Below are 20,026 nucleotides of genomic sequence, written 5' to 3' on the forward strand. Positions count from 1 at the left end.
GCGGCGAGCTGTGGCGGCAGAGAATGGCGGTGAGGCGGCGGCAGAGGCTCGGGCCGGGCGGCGGGCGAGCGCTGCTGGGCGCGCTGCTGCTGTGCGTGTGGTGGCGGGCGGCGGCCGAGCGGGTCCGCTACGCCATCGCCGAGGAGCTGGGCAGAGGCTCGCTCGTGGGGCCGCTGGCGCGGGACCTGGGGCTCAGCGCGGACGAGCTGCCGGCGCGCAAGCTGCGGCTGAGCGAGGAGAAGCAATACTTCACGGTGAATGAGGAGAACGGGAACCTGTACGTGAACGAGAGGCTGGACCGGGAGGAGATATGCGGCTCATCTGCGACCTGCTCCGTGAGCTTCGAGGCGCTGGTTCATAACCCGCTGAACATTTTCCACGTCGAAGTGAATATCCAGGACGTGAATGACAACGCCCCGGTGTTCAGAAAGTCTGTTCTGGAACTGGAGATTGATGAATGGACGCTTCCCGTTGCTCGGTTTCCGCTGGAGGCGGCACGAGACGCTGACGTGGGAAGGAATTCCTTACTGACATACCATCTCACTAGCAACCCGTCTTTCTCTCTGGCCTTAAAGGAGAGCCCCGATGGAAGCAAGCAGCCGGAATTGGTGCTGGAGACAGCTTTGGACCGTGAGAAGCAGAGCTCCTATGACCTGGTGCTGACGGCGGTTGATGGTGGGGACCCTGCGAGGTCTGGGACTGTCCAGGTTCGCATCAACGTCACAGACGCCAATGACAACCCACCCATATTCAACAAAAGTCTCTATGAAGCGCGAGTGGCCGAGAATCTGCCGGCGGGGTCACTGGTGGTGCAGGTACTGGCAAGGGATGCAGACGTGGGCACCAACGGGCAGGTTTCATACTCCTTCGGCAATGTCCTGGACAGTATCAGCGCGTTGTTCGCAGTGAACAGTGAGAGCGGGGAGGTCAGGACGGCAGGTCCTCTCGATTTCGAGGAGAAGAGTAAATACATCATCGACCTGGAGGCGAGGGACGGCGGGGGTTTAGTGTCACACTGCAAGGTGCAAATAGACATCACGGACGAGAATGACAACGCTCCCGAGATAACGATTCTGTCCTTGTCGAGTCCCGTGCCCGAGGACGCGCCGGTGGGCACCGTGGTGGCCTTGCTGAAAGTGAACGATCCGGACTCGGGCGAGAACGGTCAGGTGTCGTGCGAGCTGTCGGGCGAGGCGCCGCTGTCGATCGTGGCGTCGCCGGGCGGCTCGTACAAGGTGGTGACGGCGAGCGCGCTGGACCGCGAGCAGGCGTCCGAGCACCGCGTGACGGTGGTGGCCCGGGACCGGGGCAGGCCGGCGTTGTGGGCCAGTACGGAGCTGGTGCTGGAGGTGTCGGACGTGAACGACAACGCGCCGGTGTTCGAGGAGGCGGCGTACAGCGCGTACGTGTGGGAGAACAACGCGGCGGGCGCGCTGGTGCTGCGCGTGCAGGCGCGGGACGCGGACGCGGGCGCCAACGGGCGCGTGAGCTACTGGCTGGCGGGCGGCAGCGCGGGCGCGGCGGGCGCGGCGCCGCCGGTGTCGGTGGAGGCGCGGAGCGGCGCGCTGTACGCGCAGCGCTCCTTGGACTACGAGCAGTGCCGCGAGTTCGCGGTGGCGGTGCGGGCGCAGGACGGCGGCGCGCCGGCGCGCAGCTCCACGGCCACGGTGCGCGTCTTCGTGCTGGACCGCAACGACAACGCGCCGCGGGTGCTGTGGCCGGCGGCTGCGGCGGCCGCGGCGGCGGGAGAGGCTCCGGCGGCGGCGGCGGCGGCGTTCGAGGTGGTGCCGCGCTCGGCCGAGGCCGGCTACCTGGTGGCCAAGGTGGTGGCGGTGGACGCGGACGCGGGGCGCAACGCGTGGCTGTCGTACGAGCTGGTGCAGGCGTCGGAGCCGGCGCTGTTCCGCGTGGGGCTGCACAGCGGCGAGGTGCGCACGGCGCGCGCCGTGTCCGAGCGGGACGCGGCCAAGCAGCGGCTGGTGGCCGTGGTGAAGGACCACGGGCAGCCGGCGCTGTCGGCCACGGCCACGCTGCACGTGGTGCTGGCCGAGAGCTTGCAGGAGGCGCTGCCGGAGCTGAGCGAGCGGGCGGCGGGCGCCGAGGCGGCGGCGGCCGAGCTGCAGTTCTACCTGGTGCTGGCGCTGGCGCTGCTGTCGGCGCTCTTGGTGCTGAGCGTGGCGCTGGCCGTGCTGGCGCGGCTGCGCCGGGCCGGGCCGCCCGCCGTGCTGCGCTGCCTGGGCGCGCAGCGCTTCTCGGTGGCCGGCGCCGCCTTCCCGGCCGACTTCTGCGAGGGCACCTTGCCTTACTCCTACAACCTGTGCGTGGCGGCGCCGGCCCGCGCCGTGCCCGAGGCTGCTTGGCCACCGCCGCCGGTGCCCGTGCTGTCGGCGGAGGAGCTTCTGGGCGCCGATTCCTGCGACAAGCCGAACCCCAACAGCAGCGCCTTGACGGCGGAGCCGCTCGCAGACCCCGACAGAATTCAGGTCTGTAAAACTCGGCTAGTCTTTTTTCCTGTGCCTTCCGTATGAGCGTGCGGCCTTCTGTTTTTCGGTTTTGTCTCTCTATTTTTACGCTTCGTACAGGTCTGTGTTTCAAGGCATCTCCGTAAAAATTCTGTCCTGTGTCTTTTAATAGGCGGTGATGCGTTCGGGTAATTTTGGTCTCATCAGTTGTAGCATTTGAAGGCTCAATGAAATGTCTCTTACTTTAGCTTGTGATGCAGAATATCGTACAGGGCTGGTGATATTCTCAATTGCATTTTCCTTTCTTTTATTTTCTACTTGGACTATGCCCATTTAGACGGCAACTTTTTCCTCATATCATGTTCAAGTTCAGCTGAAGAGCTTTGTCTTCGAACTCTCTGAAATACTGCGGCTTTCTAATCATGAAGACACATTTTCTCTATATAGAAGGAGTTGCACGCAGTTTAAACTTCTAGGTTTCTATCTTTGCTTTCTCGATTCGCACCTGGATAACAGGTGTAGAAAAAAGGTCTTTATTTACTGTTCTTTTGGTGTTGCCTCCCGAAGGGAAAGGTACATGGGGATAAGTGAATAGAGAAGTAACAGGTCATTCCTTCACAAAGAATTCTCCTCCCCTCTTCCGTGCGTCATCATTCTTTTGCAGGAAGGTAGCCGTGTAAATGGCAGTTTTCAGTGAACAAATGAAATTAGTCTGGTTCATGTCACTGCCTACCTCGTTAGTTGTCAAATGTATAGGGAAGGGTTTTTCGTCCAATATGTGCTGTCCAAAATTATTTACATGTATTGTTAGGTTTTTTTTTGGGTTGCATCAGGAGTGTTCTGGTTCAGCAGGAAAATTTCGTCTGCAAAGCTTGGGTTCTATGAAATGGCAGCTATTGGTGAAGTTGCGAAAGGATCCTTAATCGATAAAATAAGATCTACTAATTTTGCATTATTATCTCAGGAAAAGTGGGTGAATATTTTTCCTTCCTGGTCCATCCTTGCCGAAGCGAAGTACTGGGAATTGCTTGCCCCTGAATAATTCTGTGTTTGTTAGTGGTGGTTCGGTACTGGGCTCCAGAGGGAACCTAAGAGATCTTCCCTAATGGAAGTTCAGCTTTGTGCGATTCCATGCTTTGCTGGAAGGCGTCAGGGGAAATGACAGCTTTAGTCCCTCTGGACTGGGCGCTGCCTCTCCGTAAGGACTTTGCCCGCCAGCGAAAGCTGCCCTTGGTCAGGGCAGGGCGGGCAGCGCTCGGCAGCGCTCGGTGCTGCAGTGCCGGGAGGAGGCTGCGGGCGCCGCTGTTGACCGAGAGGAGCGAGAGGAAGCTCGGAGCGCTGCAGCCCCGCCCGCTGCGGTCAGACGCGATCGCTCGTTCCCTGTCAGGTTCGGCGGCGGGCGGTCTGCGAGAGTCCCCGCGGTGCGGGTGCTACAACGAGACGGAAGGATCGGCGGCAGAAGCCGGGAGCGCTGAGCCGGGGCCTGAGTTGAAGAAGGAGGCGAATCGGCAGTCGGAGACGGGGAATAGCCGGCCACGGTGTGGCGGAGATGTGCGCGGCGGGGAAACGCTGGGGCCGGCGGCAGCGAGCTCTGCTCTGGGTGATCCTGATGGTGGCGTGGGAGGCGGCGTGGGGGCAGCTGCGCTACTCGGTGCCCGAGGAGATGCCCAAGGGCTCGTTCGTGGGCGACGTGGCCAAGGACCTGGGGCTGCAGCTACCGGCACTCCGAGACCAGGGCATTCGTGTTGTCTCTGAAGGTAGTACTCAGTATTTTTCTCTGCATGGGAAGACGGGACATTTAGTGACGGCGGAGAGGATCGACAGAGAGCAGCTCTGTGAGAGTGTGCAGCAATGCGTGCTGCGCTGTGAGCTGATAGTGGATGGGGAAATGAAGGTCTATCGAATTGAAGTGGAAATCACGGACATTAACGACAACGCTCCCAGCTTCAAGGAAATTGAGCTGGAAGAGAGAATAAGTGAGATGACTGCTCCGGGATCGCGATTTCCCCTGGCTGAGGCTCAGGATTTAGACTCGGGCCGGAATTCCCTGCAGAGCTACGAGCTGAGCGGTGACGAGCACTTCTCGCTGGCCGTGCAGGCGGGCCCCGGCGGCGATCAGCGTCCCGAGCTGGTGCTGGCCAAGGCGCTGGACCGGGAGGAGGCGGCGTTTCACGAGCTGGTGCTGAGGGCGATGGACGGCGGCGATCCGGCACGGACGGGCACGGCTCGGATCCGCGTGACGGTGGTGGATGCGAACGACAACGCGCCCGTGTTCAGCCAGGCGGAGTACACGGTGCGTGTGCCCGAGGACGTGCCCGTGGGCTCCGTCCTCGTCACCGTCACGGCCACGGATGCCGATGAAGGACTGAACGGGCAGGTGAAATACTCCTTGAAGAAAAGCACAGGAAAAGCATTAAAAATGCTCCAGCTGGACTCAGAGACGGGTGCAGTAACTCTTTTGCAGAGCCTGGACTTCGAGGAAGGCAACTCATATGAGCTGGAGGTACAGGGACGAGACGGCGGCGATCTTTTCGACACTGCCAAAGTGATAATCACAGTCACAGACGTAAACGACAACACACCGAAAATTTCTATGAGGTCAGCGCTTTCTGAGATTTCTGAGGACGCCCAGCCTGGGACTGTTGTCGCCCTGCTGCACGTGCAGGACCGCGACTCAGGGGCGAACGGTGCCGTGCGCTGCTCGGTCGACAAGGACGTCCCGTTCCGACTGGAGAAATCTTTTGATGATTACTATCGCGTGGTGACAGCGAGAGAGCTGGACCGAGAGCAGGTGTCGGAGTACAACGTGACGGTGCGGGCGGCCGACGGCGGGTCTCCGTCGCTGCAGAGCAGCGCGGTGCTAGCGCTGCGGGTGCTGGACGTGAACGACAACGCGCCGGTGTTCGCGGAGGAGCGCTACAGCGCGCGGCTGGCGGAGAACAACGCGGCGGGCGCGCTGGTGCTGACGGTGCTGGCGACGGACGCGGACTGGGGGCAGAACGCGCGCGTGCGCTACCGGCTGCGGGAGGGGCGGGTGCGGGGCGCGCCGCTGTCGTCGTACGTGTCGGTGCAGGCGGAGACGGGCGCGCTGTACGCGCTGCGCTCCTTGGACTACGAGCAGGTGCGCGAGCTGCGGCTGTGGGTGCTGGCGGAGGACGGCGGCGCGCCGGCGCTGAGCAGCAACGTGTCGGTGCTGCTGCAGATCGTGGACGAGAACGACAACGCGCCGCAGGTGCTGTACCCGCCGGCGGCGGCTGCGGCGGGCTCGGGCTCGGGCTCGGGCGGCGCGTGGTGGTCGGGCGTGGAGCTGGCGCCGCGCTGGTCGGAGGCCGGCGCGCTGGTGGCCAAGGTGGTGGCGGTGGACGCGGACGCGGGTCAGAACGCGTGGCTGTCGTACGAGCTGGCCAAGGCGACGGAGCCGGGGCTGTTCCGCGTGGGGCTGCACAGCGGCGAGGTGCGCACGGCGCGCTCGCCGCTGGCCCGCGACGCGGCGCGCCAGAGCCTGGTGGTGGTGGTGAAGGACCACGGGCGGCCGGCGCTGTCGGCCACGGCCACGCTGAGCGTGGTGCTGGCCGAGAGCGTGGCCGAGCTGCTGGCCGAGCTGGGCAGCGCGGCCGCCGAGGCGGCGGCGCCGGCCGAGCCGGCCGGGAGCCTGACGCGCTGGCTCGTGCTGGCCGTGGCCGCCGTCTCGTGCCTCTTCCTCGCCTTCCTGCTGCTGCTGCTGGCGCTGCGCCTGCGCCGCTGGCGCCGCCAGCAGCTGCTGCCGCCCGCCAGCGGCGCCTTGCGCGGCGTGCCCGTCTCGCACTTCGTGGGCATCGACGGCGTGCGCGCCTTCCTGCAGTCCTACTCGCACGACGTGTCGCTCACGGCCGACTCGCGCAAGAGCCACCTGCGCTTCTCGGCCAGCGGCAGCTGCTGCGACACCCTCCCGGCCCGGCCACTGCCCGACGAGCCCGCGCCGCTGCTCGGGGACCAGGACCCTGCCGGCGCCATTCCCGTGGATCCCTCCGCTCCCTCGGTGAGTTTCTGGGACCAAATTCTTTGTGCGTCGCTTCCTTTCGCTGTTTGCCTGTCGTTTCTTCCCGTCGTGTTTTTATTGCATAGGAAGATTTGTAGAGTGGCAAGGCAAGGCCCCGTTCATCTGCCCGCTGTGTTCTGGTGCTTCTTGTTGCGAGCAGGTGAACGTGGGGTCCGTGTTCTTCCTTAGATTTGATGAGCACGGTCGGAGAAGGGAGGTTGCTCTTGGCTGGAGGTTGGTTCTTTGTGTTTTTATCAAGTTGCTTTTTGTTTCTGCTTTCTTCCTCCTCCTATGTCTAATTCCTCTCAGCATTTCGTATTCTCATTGGATGTGTTGCATTATAAGCAAATGGAATATAGGTTGTTTGCAGGGCAGGTGTTTTCCCGATAGCCCACGTGCATGAGCAGATTGAGGTTCTTTTGAAACCACACTTAGTGGCCCCGTCTATAACACCACTTCAAAGTTTGGCAATGATATACCTTCCAAATTAGCCATGTGCTGAGGTCGGATGAGTAGGCATTGTGATGACTGGTAGCTGTTAGAGCTGCGTATTCCTTATGCACTTGAGAGTATTTTATTTTAGTTAGTAGCACACATTTCCTTTGGGTATCATTGCTGGGATCGTTCTCAGGTAGTGAGAGGTTGTGTGTGCTGCTTTTCTTTCAAAGGAGGCTGACTGCAGATGTTGCTTTCTTCTGCATAATATTTGGGCAGGGTAAAAAAATATTTTAAGGGATACAGGGCAGATAAAAGTTTTCCGTGGTTAAATTTGAAAAGCCCAAAAGATGTAATGACTGTGTAGAAATTGTTTGTCATAGTGGTTACATGAGACCCACAGTCGTGGTTTTTTTGGATTTTATCTTGTTTAGTGTACAAAAAACTTATATTGAGGAGCTGTGGCCATAGGCTTGGCTGTGAGCTCCTATGTGAGTGTTGTGTGGACGTTTTACTCCCTCGATACCCTTCTTGTGTACCTACTACCATTGAGAAAATCTGAAATGTCCGGCTGTTAAAGCTTGCAAAGAAATACAACACTTCCTTCTGGTAAGCGTACGTGGCCTGATGGTGATGGTTAAAGATGTCTTGGCCGGGCAGCTGGGGTTTGATTACATGTTCTTGGAAATGATAAGGGTCAGAGGTCACCATGCAGGTTGTACAGGAGACGAGAGTCCTGTGGCCTGAGTGTGGAGGTCTGGTGAAACAGGAGGACTTGTTCTTTTCCTTGTTCAGTGTTCAGCTCTACCGTCGTGGAAAGTGATTTTCTTCTTCCCTGGTAAGTTTGCCCTAGCAGATCTTAGTTCAGCTGTGTGGGGAGCCCTGGGAGCTTCCTCCTGTGTGCTTGGAGGTCGTTTTGTTATTTCAACGAATGGTTTGGTTAGGTACATATGGCAAGCGCCATATGAAAGGAATTTTGGGTGGAGCCAACTCTGTATTCATCTCCTGCTAAATACCTGAACTCTGTGCCTAACCTTAGTGCCATCATCCTCAAGGGTCTGTGTTGATCCCTTCCTTTCTGCAGTTGTATACCTTATGTCTTCCTCATTTTAATAGCAGTGGTTTCTAAAGTGTTCCTGGAAGAAATTCTCGTGCTTGTTTCATACTCAGGTTGAGAAGAGAAATATTATCCACGGCAATGGGAAGTTGTGTGAGGAACTATTCTTTAGATGGAGTCTCTTTGGACTGAGGAGAGACTTGTTCGTCAGAAGGTAATGGTGGAGACAAGGCATGCGTTTTGTTGATTGGCAGTGTTTATTCATGACCTTCTGAAAATTGTCTAAAGGTGTCTTCATGTTTTGTTACCCCATGATTCTGACTCAAAGGGCCAGTTTGTGTTTGCGGCATTTCAGTTTTCTGATTCATGTTGTTTTCCAGGAATTCTTGGGCACAGATGGAAACCTTGCATTCAGAGTAGGAGAGTCACACACTGTCCAAAGAACGCATGTGCTGGGGAAAGATGATGTTACTTTTGAATGACTGGATCCGGAGTTGAGTAACTGATGTCTTCAGCCTTCATAAAATTTCATAATAGTTGAAAGTATTTTGAAGGGCAGAAAAGTTGCTGTGCCTGCATTCGTGTTGTGATCCTTGGGATCTGAGTAGTTGTGAGATCAACTTTTAAAAGTGTTTGTCTCCAAAATTTGCTTTCATGTTGTCTGATGACAGAGAGAACTCTGTCTATGCAGAGAGGGCCAGTGTAGGAGTTTACTGTGCTATGGTTTGAAATGGATAAAAGAAATGTGTGAAGTTCCATTTGTCCTGGTATTTAGATGAGGCCTTCACTTGTGGTTGTGAGGAGTTTCGTTTTTTCATGCTCCAAAGGGAATGACTGTGGCTCGGGTCTGTAGCTTGAGGTCTTGTGTACCTGGCACAAGACAGTTTCCTATGTTTGTAGCTACCAGAAGTGACAGAATAAGAAACAAGAATTTTTATACTGTGGTGGTTTCAGGAGCGTTGTCTAAATACCCAGACCAAGTTGGGTGTTTCTGAAGGCTTCGAATCCAGTTCGAGTAGGTGGAGAGATTGGCTTTGATCCAGGGAATTGGTGTGCCAAAGTGGTTTTGTTTGGAAAATAGTTAGATTTCATCTCTGGGGTCAAGGCCAGATTTTTTTCCATTGTTCTCTCTGCAGGAAGTAAATGACAGTCATCCACAAACACTGAACCGTGTTACTGGGATAGAAGGATTTATAATTCTGATGTGAAACATCTTTATATGATTCAATGACAGACAAAGAAATGGCTTTGCAGTTTTTCATTGTAAGGTTCTCAAGTATGGTAACACAAAAGAGAAATTTCATTATTCATAGATAAATAATATTATTAATTCATAGCATGGAGCGCCAAGTATTACTTTAGGCCGATCTCTTTCCAAGCTAATTTGTGCCATGCAAGTGAAGCAAAATTCAAGATGCGGGATGGAGAGCTGAAAGGCTCCCAAGGTCATCCCTTTCTATAATATCATATAACCCTGGCTCTTGTACGGGTACCACGATTTTTTAAAAAGCAGTTAAGTTCCTTTCCTTATTGCTATGCAACAAATTCAAAGGTCTTAGGATTGAGTGGGACTAAAGGAGATGAACGGAATGTAACTAAAAGTGCATCTCACTTAATAACGATTCAGGAGTTGCATTAAATATCTGTTTCTGCGCTCGGGGTTTGCAGTCTAGGAAAGATCCTGGATCCCAAAGCCGGGCCCCCTTGAGCGCGGCCATCCGGCGGCTGCAGTGGCGCGGCGGCGCCTCCGGGTGTCGCTGTTGGCCGCCGCCGAGCGGCGCTGGAGCCGCCGCCGCCGCAGCGTCCTGCCCCCGCAGGCTGCTCGCTCGCCCGGCGCCGGCCACAGCGGCAGCGGCACCGCCAGCAGCAGCAGCGGCAGCGGCAGGAGCGGCGAGAGGCGGCGGCGAGAAGCGACCCGAGCGGGCTCGCTGCGCTGCCTTTGAGCGGTGCGTGCGGTGTGTGGCGAGAGCGGCTGGAAGGGAGGCAGGGCAGCGGCAGGAGGCAGGAGCGCGGCGAGCTGTGGCGGCAGAGAATGGCGGTGAGGCGGCGGCAGAGGCTCGGGCCGGGCGGCGGGCGAGCGCTGCTGGGCGCGCTGCTGCTGTGCGTGTGGTGGCGGGCGGCGGCCGAGCGGGTCCGCTACGCCATCGCCGAGGAGCTGGGCAGAGGCTCGCTCGTGGGGCCGCTGGCGCGGGACCTGGGGCTCAGCGCGGACGAGCTGCCGGCGCGCAAGCTGCGGCTGAGCGAGGAGAAGCAATACTTCACGGTGAATGAGGAGAACGGGAACCTGTACGTGAACGAGAGGCTGGACCGGGAGGAGATGTGCGGCTCATCTGCGACCTGTACCGTCAGCTTCGAGGCGCTGGTGCACAACCCGCTGAACGTTTTCCACGTCAGTGTTACCATCGAGGACGTGAATGACAACTCCCCGACCTTCAGCAAGGCTGTTCTGGACCTCGAGATAGGTGAATGGATCCCTCCCGGTGCTCGATTTCCGCTGGAGATGGCCCGAGATGAGGACGCTGGAAGCAACTCACTGCTCACTTACCAGCTCACCAACCATCCGTCCTTCACATTGGCCGTAACAGAGAACCCCGACGGAAGCAAGCAGCCAGAATTGGTGCTGGACGGAGCACTGGACCGAGAGAAGCAGAGCTCATTTGAGCTGTTGCTGACGGCAGTGGATGGCGGGGACCCTGCGAGGTCCGGGACTGTCCAGATTCGCATTAACGTTACTGACGCCAATGACAACCCGCCCGTGTTCAGCAAAAAAGTCTACGAGGCGCGAGTAGCGGAGAATCTGCCGGCGGGGTCTTTGGTGCTGGAAGCGCAAGCGACAGATGCGGACAAAGGCTCAAACGGACGGGTATCCTACGCATTCGGCAACGTCCCGGACGGCATCCGGGCTTTGTTCACTGTCGACAGCAACAGCGGCGAGGTCCGGACGGTTGGTCCGCTCGATTTCGAAGAGAAGAATAAATATATCTTCGGTCTGGAGGCGACGGACGGAGGCGGGTTAACGGCTCACTGCAAAGTTCAAATAGATATCACGGACGAGAATGACAACTCTCCCGAGATTACGATTATGTCGCTGTTGAGTCCAGTGCCCGAGGATGCTCCAACTGGCACCGTTGTGGCCGTACTGAAAGTGAGGGACCGCGACTCTGGCGAGAACGGTCAGGTGTCGTGCGAGCTGTCGGGCGAGGCGCCGCTGTCGATCGTGGCGTCGCCGGGCGGCTCGTACAAGGTGGTGACGGCGAGCGCGCTGGACCGCGAGCAGGCGTCCGAGCACCGCGTGACGGTGGTGGCCCGGGACCGGGGCAGGCCGGCGCTGTCGAGCAGCGCGGAGCTGGTGCTGGAGGTGTCGGACGTGAACGACAACGCGCCGGTGTTCGAGGAGGCGGCGTACAGCGCGTACGTGTGGGAGAACAACGCGGCGGGCGCGCTGGTGCTGCGCGTGCAGGCGCGGGACGCGGACGCGGGCGCCAACGGGCGCGTGAGCTACTGGCTGGCGGGCGGCAGCGCGGGCGCGGCGGGCGCGGCGCCGCCGGTGTCGGTGGAGGCGCGGAGCGGCGCGCTGTACGCGCAGCGCTCCTTGGACTACGAGCAGTGCCGCGAGTTCGCGGTGGCGGTGCGGGCGCAGGACGGCGGCGCGCCGGCGCGCAGCTCCACGGCCACGGTGCGCGTCTTCGTGCTGGACCGCAACGACAACGCGCCGCGGGTGCTGTGGCCGGCGGCGGCGGCGGCTGCGGCGGGAGAGGCTCCGGCGGCGGCGGCGGCGGCGTTCGAGGTGGTGCCGCGCTCGGCCGAGGCCGGCTACCTGGTGGCCAAGGTGGTGGCGGTGGACGCGGACGCGGGGCGCAACGCGTGGCTGTCGTACGAGCTGGTGCAGGCGTCGGAGCCGGCGCTGTTCCGCGTGGGGCTGCACAGCGGCGAGGTGCGCACGGCGCGCGCCGTGTCCGAGCGGGACGCGGCCAAGCAGCGGCTGGTGGCCGTGGTGAAGGACCACGGGCAGCCGGCGCTGTCGGCCACGGCCACGCTGCACGTGGTGCTGGCCGAGAGCTTGCAGGAGGCGCTGCCGGAGCTGAGCGAGCGGGCGGCGGGCGCCGAGGCGGCGGCGGCCGAGCTGCAGTTCTACCTGGTGCTGGCGCTGGCGCTGCTGTCGGCGCTCTTGGTGCTGAGCGTGGCGCTGGCCGTGCTGGCGCGGCTGCGCCGGGCCGGGCCGCCCGCCGTGCTGCGCTGCCTGGGCGCGCAGCGCTTCTCGGTGGCCGGCGCCGCCTTCCCGGCCGACTTCTGCGAGGGCACCTTGCCCTACTCCTACAACCTGTGCGTGGCGGCGCCGGCCCGCGCCGTGCCCGAGGCCGCTTGGCCGCCGCCGCCGCCGGTGCCCGTGCTGTCGGCGGAGGAGCTTCTGGGCGCCGATTCCTGCGACAAACCGGGCCCCAACAGCAGCGCCGTTGTGGGAGATCGTTCCTCGGTCCTTGACGCACCGCAGGTCTGTAAAGCGTGAAAACTTTCTCTTTTTGTGATTTTACGGAACGTTGTCCCTTTTGCCCTGGTTTTCTCTGAGAAATGCTTTTGCTATGTCCACATCTTTGTCTCTGTGTAGCAGCTTAAATTTTTATCTTCTTCTTGATATCCAATTCAGCTGAGATGCTTTGAGTATAACTCCCCTCTGAGGTAGTAACCGTGATTTTCCATGTCTCATGGTATCTTCTGTTTGTGAGTTTCACTTTCCTGTATCCGTAATGGATTCAAATGAGGAAGGGTTTATCCCACCTCCATTGAGCGCTTCATTGACTTGATCCCTCATTACTCAAAATTTCAGTTCCAGCAGAGAGGTTTTTTCTTCAACAGCCGAGCTCAATAAATTAGAATGCGTTAGCAATATTGAATGTAGATTCGTATTCTGTGGAAGGTGCGGGGCTGATTCTGCATGACGGAGTCGAGGAAAAAAAAAGAGAGCACTGATACTTTGTGTTGCAGCTTTTATCCTTCCAGACTGATTTTTTCAGGAAGGATGTGCTTGAAACTCGTGTACAGCTTTACACAAACCCGTTCGTTAAACTTTGTTTTGTCCCTATTAGATTGAGAAAGGAAAAGAATGTGCAAAGTCCCGTTCTCCATACTTAGTGAAGAAAGAGATTGTTGTCCATTTTGTGGGGGAACACAGTAGTGGGACTAGATGGCTTCATTTGCGCTTCCTAGCTGGCAGTTCCCTCTGTCTTCCTCTTCATGATCTTTGTTTGGTACAGTGGTGAGAATGTTGAATGATTTCTGTTTCAGAGAATGTTTTTCTATCCTCTTTACATAGAGAGTTCGGGGGATTTAGGAGAGCTCGGGTATATCGAGAAGAGCAAATGTTTGCAATTCTGTTTAGTAGGATGGACAACTGAGATACGAAGGGGTCACATATCAGGGAGATTGGCAAGACAACGATTTAGGCACTTGAATCAAGCCCATTTGCACATTCATTGGTGGTCAGCACAGTTTGGAGAGGACAGCTGTACTTGAGTTCTACTTTTCTATAATTCTTTTCTTGAAAATGTATCGTACCAACGCGATTAAGAAATACTGAGATGAAATGTTTACTAACGAGTTTGAGTGCTTTATACGTTGATTTCAGAAAAAAGGAAACCTAGAACGACTTGATTAAAAGTCTATATGAACTAAGGAAACACTAGGTTTATGTTAAGCAGGGATATCAAATATTTGATGTTCTGAAACTTTCCTTTGAGAGTTTAAGCTATATCTTGATTTGTACGTGTAATTCAACCCTGTAACCATTAGCTCCCTGACTCCAAGAAGCATGCAATTGCTCTCGTCCCGCTTGTTTTAAGGAAGCTGATAGCTCTGTTTTTTCGGGATGCGGTATCTTCCCGTTTTCTCGCTGAGAGTCTGTTGTTGAAGGTGGTTTTGAACAAAACCGATAAGACTAACAATAAGCTAGAGGGTAAAACACGAAAATGTGTTTTAATTTACATACAATGGCAATAGAAAGTGATTCGTTTGCCGTGTGGTTAAAGAACAACGCCCACGGAATGCCTCCGCCTTTCTCCCGATCGCGATGCCCTGGAGGATCACAGCAGAGATCGGCTGGAGAAATGCGGAGCAGGAGATCCGCGCTGGGCGAAAAACGACTTCTCCGTGGCGAGTGTCCCCTGGATGTAGCAAGGCAGGGCGGGCAGCGCTCGGTGCTGCAGTGCCGGGAGGAGGCTGCGGGCGCCGCTGTTGACCGAGAGGAGCGAGAGGAAGCTCGGAGCGCTGCAGCCCCGCCCGCTGCGGACCCGCTCGCTCACTAGATCGCTGCATTCCTTGGTCAGCAGCCCGGCGATCTGCGAACGTACTCACGGTGCGGATCCGTGTAGAGGAGAGGCGACAGAAGCTACAGCAAAGGCCAGTGAGTGGAGAGTCCGCTACGAAACCTCAGCAAGCGCGGGTACCTGAGCAGCAGGCGGCAGCGGGGAGCTGCCAGAGATGTGCGCGGCGGGGAGGCGCTGGGGCCGGCGGCAGCGAGCTCTGCTCTGGGCCGTCCTGCTGGCGGCTTGGGAGGCGGCGTGGGGGCAGCTGCGCTACTCGGTGCCCGAGGAGATGCCCAAGGGCTCGTTCGTGGGCGACGTGGCCAAGGACCTGGGGCTGCAGCTGCCGGGGCTCAGCGATCGCAGCGTCCGCATTGTCTCCAAAGGTAGGACGCAGTATTTCGCTCTTCACGGGAAGACGGGACATTTAGTGACGGCGGAGAGGATCGACAGAGAGCAGCTTTGCCGGCTGGTGGAGAAATGCGTGCTGCGCTGTGAGCTGATAGAGGAGGGAGAAATGAAGTTTTATGAAATGGAAGTGGAAATCACTGATGTTAACGACAACGCGCCCAGCTTCCGAGAGACAGAAATAGAACTTAAAATGAGCGAGATGACAGCCCCGGGCTCGCGGTTTCCCCTACCAGACGCTCACGACCCGGATTCTGGCCGGAATTCCCTGCAGAGCTACGAGCTGAGCGGTGACGAGCACTTCTCGCTGGCCGTGCAGGCGGGCCCCGGCGGCGATCAGCGTCCCGAGCTGGTGCTGGCGAAGGCGCTGGACCGGGAGGAGGCGGCGTTTCACGAGCTGGTGCTGAGGGCGATGGACGGCGGCGATCCGGCACGGACGGGCACGGCTCGGATCCGCGTGACGGTGGTGGATGCGAACGACAACGCGCCCGTGTTCAGCCAGGCGGAGTACACGGTGCGTGTGCCCGAGGACGTGCCCGTGGGCTCTACCCTCGTCACCGTGACGGCCACGGACGCCGACGGGGGTCTTTACGGTCAAGTGAAATACTCGTTAAAAAAATTGTCCCTCATGGCATTAGATCTTTTCCGTCTTGATTCTGAGACTGGAGAGATCACTGTGTTGCGAGGCCTAGACTTTGAGGAAGGCGACTCCTACGAAATGGAGGTGCAGGCACATGATGGTGGAGGACTGTTTGATACGACCAAAGTTACCATCTCTGTCACAGACGTCAACGACAACTTCCCAGAAATTTCGGTAAGGTCGGCGATTAGCGAAATATCCGAAGACGCTCCTTCGGGAACGGTTGTAGCCCTCCTGGACGTGCAAGACCGTGACTCAGGGGCAAATGGCGAAGTGCGCTGCTCTCTTGAAAAGGACGTCCCTTTCCGGCTGCAGAGCTCCCACGGCAGCTACTACAGCGTGGTGACAGCGAGAGAGCTGGACCGAGAGCAGGTGTCGGAGTACAACGTGACGGTGCGGGCGGCCGACGGCGGGTCTCCGTCGCTGCAGAGCAGCGCGGTGCTGGCGCTGCGGGTGCTGGACGTGAACGACAACGCGCCGGTGTTCGCGGAGGAGCGCTACAGCGCGCGGCTGGCGGAGAACAACGCGGCGGGCGCGCTGGTGCTGACGGTGCTGGCGACGGACGCGGACTGGGGGCAGAACGCGCGCGTGCGCTACCGGCTGCGGGAGGGGCGGGTGCGGGGCGCGCCGCTGTCGTCGTACGTGTCGGTGCAGGCGGAGACGGGCGCGCTGTACGCGCTGCGCTCCTTGGACTACGAGCAGGTGCGCGAGCTGCGGCTGTGGGTGCTGGCGGAGGACGGCGGCGCGCCGGCGCTGAGCAGCAACGTGTCGGTGCTGCTGCAGATCGTGGACGAGAACGACAACGCGCCGCAGGTGCTGTACCCGCCGGCGGCTGCGGCGGGCTCGGGCTCGGGCTCGGGCGGCGCGTGGTGGTCGGGCGTGGAGCTGGCGCCGCGCTGGTCGGAGGCCGGCGCGCTGGTGGCCAAGGTGGTGGCGGTGGACGCGGACGCGGGTCAGAACGCGTGGCTGTCGTACGAGCTGGCCAAGGCGACGGAGCCGGGGCTGTTCCGCGTGGGGCTGCACAGCGGCGAGGTGCGCACGGCGCGCTCGCCGCTGGCCCGCGACGCGGCGCGCCAGAGCCTGGTGGTGGTGGTGAAGGACCACGGGCGGCCGGCGCTGTCGGCCACGGCCACGCTGAGCGTGGTGCTGGCCGAGAGCGTGGCCGAGCTGCTGGCCGAGCTGGGCAGCGCGGCCGACGAGGCGGCGGCGCCGGCCGAGCCGGCCGGGAGCCTGACGCGCTGGCTCGTGCTGGCCGTGGCCGCCGTCTCGTGCCTCTTCCTCGCCTTCCTGCTGCTGCTGCTGGCGCTGCGCCTGCGCCGCTGGCGCCGCCAGCAGCTGCTGCCGCCCGCCAGCGGCGCCTTGCGCGGCGTGCCCGTCTCGCACTTCGTGGGCATCGACGGCGTGCGCGCCTTCCTGCAGTCCTACTCGCACGACGTGTCGCTCACGGCCGACTCGCGCAAGAGCCAGCTGCGCTTCTCGGCCAGCGGCAGCTGCTGCGACACCCTCCCGGCCCGGCCACTGCCCGACGAGCCCGCGCCGCTGCTCGGGGACCAGGACCCCGCCGGCGCCCTTCCCGTGGATCCCTCCGCTCCCTCGGTGAGTTTCTGGGACCAAATTCTTTGTGCGGCGATTCCTTTCGCTGTTTGCCTGTCATTTCTTCCCGTCGTCCGTGTATTGCATAGGAAGATTTGTAGAGTGGCAAGGCAAGGCCCCGTTCATCTGCCCGCTGTGTTCTGGTCCTTCTTGTTGCGAGCAGGTGGACGTGGAGTCCCTCTTCAGCGTCCAGTTTGGTGGGTGAAGAGAAGGGCGGTTGCTCTTGGCTGGAGGTTGGTTCTTTGTGGTTTTATCAAGTTGTTTTTCGTTTCTCCTTTTTTACCCATGCGAAGTGCAATTCCTGTCTGCCTCACTTATTCTCCATGGATGTGTCTCACGATGTACAAGTGGAAATTACATTGTTTGCAGGGTCAGGTGCAATGAGCTCATGTGCATGAGCAGATTGAAGTTCTCTTGAAACCACACTTAGCTGTCCCTTAAGATCACTTTCAAGTTTGAGAATCATGCACCTTCCAAGTCAGCCATGTGCCGAAGCAGGATGAGCAGTTACTGTGATGACTGGGTCCGTGTTAGAGATGTGTATCGCTTATGCTCTAGAGACTATTTTATTTTAGTGAGTAGCGCACATTTCCTTTGGGTATCAGTGATCGTTGTCACGTAGTGAGAGGTTGTGTGCACCACTTCTCATTCACTGGGCGCTGACTGCAGCTGGAGCTTTCGTATTGCATAGCGTTTGGACAAGGTGAAAGTTTTTTTCGTTTTCTTTTGTTTTTAATTCTAGAAGGTGTGGAGATGGTGTAGGAATTTAGTCTATCCTAGTTTTGACATGACACTTGCAGTTGTGGTTCCTCGTATTTTTCTGTTTTACTGCACTAAGAAATTACACTGAGGATGTCTGTGCGTGGCCATCGGTGTGAGTTCCTGTGTGAGGGTTGTGTGGGCATTTTACTCCCTAGATACCCTTCTCTTGTACCTGCTATTTTAGGAGAATCTGAAATTTCAGCATATTGAACCTTGCAGAGAAATCCAACTCCCCTTCCTGGGGAATGTACATGGGCTGATGGTAGTGGATGTTAGCGACCTTTTAAGTTGTTTTATGTGGGGTTTGATTACATATTCTTGTAGATTATGAGGGTCAGAGAATACGGTGGAATTGAGCAGAGCTGGAGACAAGAGTCCTGTGGCCTGAGTGTGGAGGTCTGGTGAAACAGGAGAGACACTGTTTGCTCTTTTCCTTGTTCAGTGTTCAGCCCTCCTTCTGTGCAATGTGATTTTCTTCTGCCATGATAACTTTGTCCCAACAGATCTTAGTTCAGCTGTGTGGGGAGCCCTGGGATCTTCCTCCTGTGTGTTTGCAGGTTGTCCTGGTGTTTTAATGAATGGTTTAGTTAGGTTCTTATGGCCTGTGGATAAGGGAATATTGGGTGGAGCCAACTCTGTATTCATCGCCTGCTAAGTGCCTGAACTCTGTGCCTGACCTCAGTGCCATCATCATCTTTATCAAGAGTCTCTGCTGATCCCTTTCCTTTCTGCAGATGTAAATCTCTTGCGTAGCAGGGTTTTTAAACGTTACTGGTAGGAATTCTCACACTTGTCACATACTCGCGTTGAGAAGTGAAATATCATCCATGGCAATGGGAAGCTGTGTGAGGAACTTCTCTTTAGGTGGAGTCTCTTTGGATTGAGGAGAGACTTGTTTGTGAGAAGGGAATGTTGGAGACAAGGCCTGTGCTTTTTTTGATTCATTTGTTTATTCATGACCTTCTGAAAGTTTTCTAAAGATGTCTTCGTTTTTGGATATCCCATCATTTGGACTCAAAGGGTGAGTTTGTGTGTCCAGCATTTCGGCTTTCTGTTTGATGATGTTTTCTGCCAGTGGTAATTCTTGGGCACAGATGGAAAACTTGCACTGAGTAGGAGAGGGACACACTTTCTACAGAACCCATGTGCTGGAGAAAGATGATGTTACCTTTGAGTGATAATTTGGTGACTGGATCACAAATTGAGTTACTGATGTCTTCAACGTTTACAACATTTCAGAATAGTTGAAATTATTGTGATGAGCAAAAAAAACCACTGTGCGTGGATTCGTGTTGTGCTCCTTGGGGTCTGAGGGCTTGTGAGATCAATTTTCAATAGTGTCTGTCTCCAAAATTTGCTTTCGTGTTGTCTGATGACCGAAAGAATTCTGTCTATCCAGACAGAGGGCCAGTGTTGGAGTTTACTGTGGTATGGTTGAAATGGATAAAAGAAATGTATAAAGCTCCATTTATATATACTGTATACATTTAACCACCAGATAATTTGTTAATGTTACATTTTATACATCTAACCACCAGTATACATTTATATACTGGTGGTTAGATGAGGCCCTCACCTATGTTTCCAAGGAATTTCCTTTTTTCATGGTGCAAGGGAATGACTGTGGCTGGGGTATGTGTTTTGAGGTCTTGTTTCCCTGGTAAAAGACAGTTTCCTATGTTGTGTGGCTACTACAAGTGACATAATAAGAAACATGAATTTTTACATTGTGGTGGTTTCAGAAGCGTTGTCTAAATACCCAGACCAAGTTGGGTGTGCCTGAAGGCTTCGAATGCAGTTCGAGTAGGTGGAGAGACTGGCTTTGATCCAGGGAATTGGTGTGCCAAAGGGGTTTTGTTTGGAAAATAGTTAGATTTCATCTCTGGGGTCAAGGCCTGTTCCATTTTTTCCCAGTGATCTCTTTGCAGGAAGTAAATGACAGTCATCCAGAAACACTGAACCGTGTTACTCGGATAGAAGGATTTATAATTCTGATGTGAAACATCTTTATTTGAGTCTATGAAAGACAAAGAAATGGTTTTGCACGTTTTCACTGTAAGGTTCTCAAGTATAGAGACACAAAAGAGAAATTTCATGATCCATAGATAAATAATATCATTAATTCATAGCATAGAGCTCTAAACATTGCTTTAGGCCGATCTCTTTCTCAAGTTAATTTGTGCCATGTAAGGGAAGCCGAATTCAAGATACATGACGGAGAGCTGAAAGGCTCTCAAAGTCATGTATTTCTAAAATATCATAGTGTCGTGACTTTTACACTTGTACCATACTTTTTTTCAAGGAGCAGCTGAGTTCCTTTCCTTACTGCTGTGCCAAAATTCGTAAGTCTTAGGA

General features: G+C 56.7%; 3 protein-coding genes across 3 annotated transcripts; all 3 read left to right on the forward strand.

Annotated features, from left to right (window-relative positions):
- Positions 1-23: 23 nt before the first annotated feature.
- LOC106864193 (uncharacterized) lies at positions 24-8,392 on the forward strand. The gene is made up of 4 exons (XM_088173922.1): positions 24-2,483; positions 4,012-6,480; positions 8,086-8,186; positions 8,353-8,392. The coding sequence occupies exons 1-4, from the start codon at positions 24-26 to the stop codon at positions 8,390-8,392; spliced, it is 5,070 nt and encodes a 1,689-aa protein (XP_088030048.1).
- Positions 8,393-10,004: 1,612 nt separating this feature from the next.
- LOC148222052 (protocadherin gamma-B5-like) lies at positions 10,005-12,479 on the forward strand. The gene has a single exon (XM_088173923.1). It carries the CDS (start codon positions 10,005-10,007, stop codon positions 12,477-12,479), a length of 2,475 nt encoding a protein of 824 aa, XP_088030049.1.
- Positions 12,480-14,446: 1,967 nt separating this feature from the next.
- LOC148222053 (protocadherin gamma-A10-like) lies at positions 14,447-17,114 on the forward strand. Its single transcript, XM_088173924.1, has 2 exons — positions 14,447-16,912; positions 17,073-17,114. The coding sequence occupies exons 1-2, from the start codon at positions 14,447-14,449 to the stop codon at positions 17,112-17,114; spliced, it is 2,508 nt and encodes an 835-aa protein (XP_088030050.1).
- Positions 17,115-20,026: the final 2,912 nt, after the last annotated feature.

Source organism: Sturnus vulgaris, chromosome 15 (genome assembly GCF_052056855.1).
Source record: "Sturnus vulgaris isolate bStuVul1 chromosome 15, bStuVul1.hap1, whole genome shotgun sequence".
Taxonomy (NCBI): Eukaryota; Metazoa; Chordata; class Aves; order Passeriformes; family Sturnidae; genus Sturnus; species Sturnus vulgaris.

Coding starts and splice junctions, on each gene's coding strand:
- LOC106864193 (XM_088173922.1), top strand. CDS start 24: ATGGCGGTGAGGCGGCGGCAGAGGCTCGGGCCGGGCGGCGGGCGAGCG. Junction 6,481..8,085: donor TGGATCCCTCCGCTCCCTCG/GTGAGTTTCTGG, acceptor TTTCATACTCAG/GTTGAGAAGAGAAATATTAT. Junction 8,187..8,352: donor AGAGACTTGTTCGTCAGAAG/GTAATGGTGGAG, acceptor GTTGTTTTCCAG/GAATTCTTGGGCACAGATGG.
- LOC148222052 (XM_088173923.1), top strand. CDS start 10,005: ATGGCGGTGAGGCGGCGGCAGAGGCTCGGGCCGGGCGGCGGGCGAGCG.
- LOC148222053 (XM_088173924.1), top strand. CDS start 14,447: ATGTGCGCGGCGGGGAGGCGCTGGGGCCGGCGGCAGCGAGCTCTGCTC. Junction 16,913..17,072: donor TGGATCCCTCCGCTCCCTCG/GTGAGTTTCTGG, acceptor TGTTGCGAGCAG/GTGGACGTGGAGTCCCTCTT.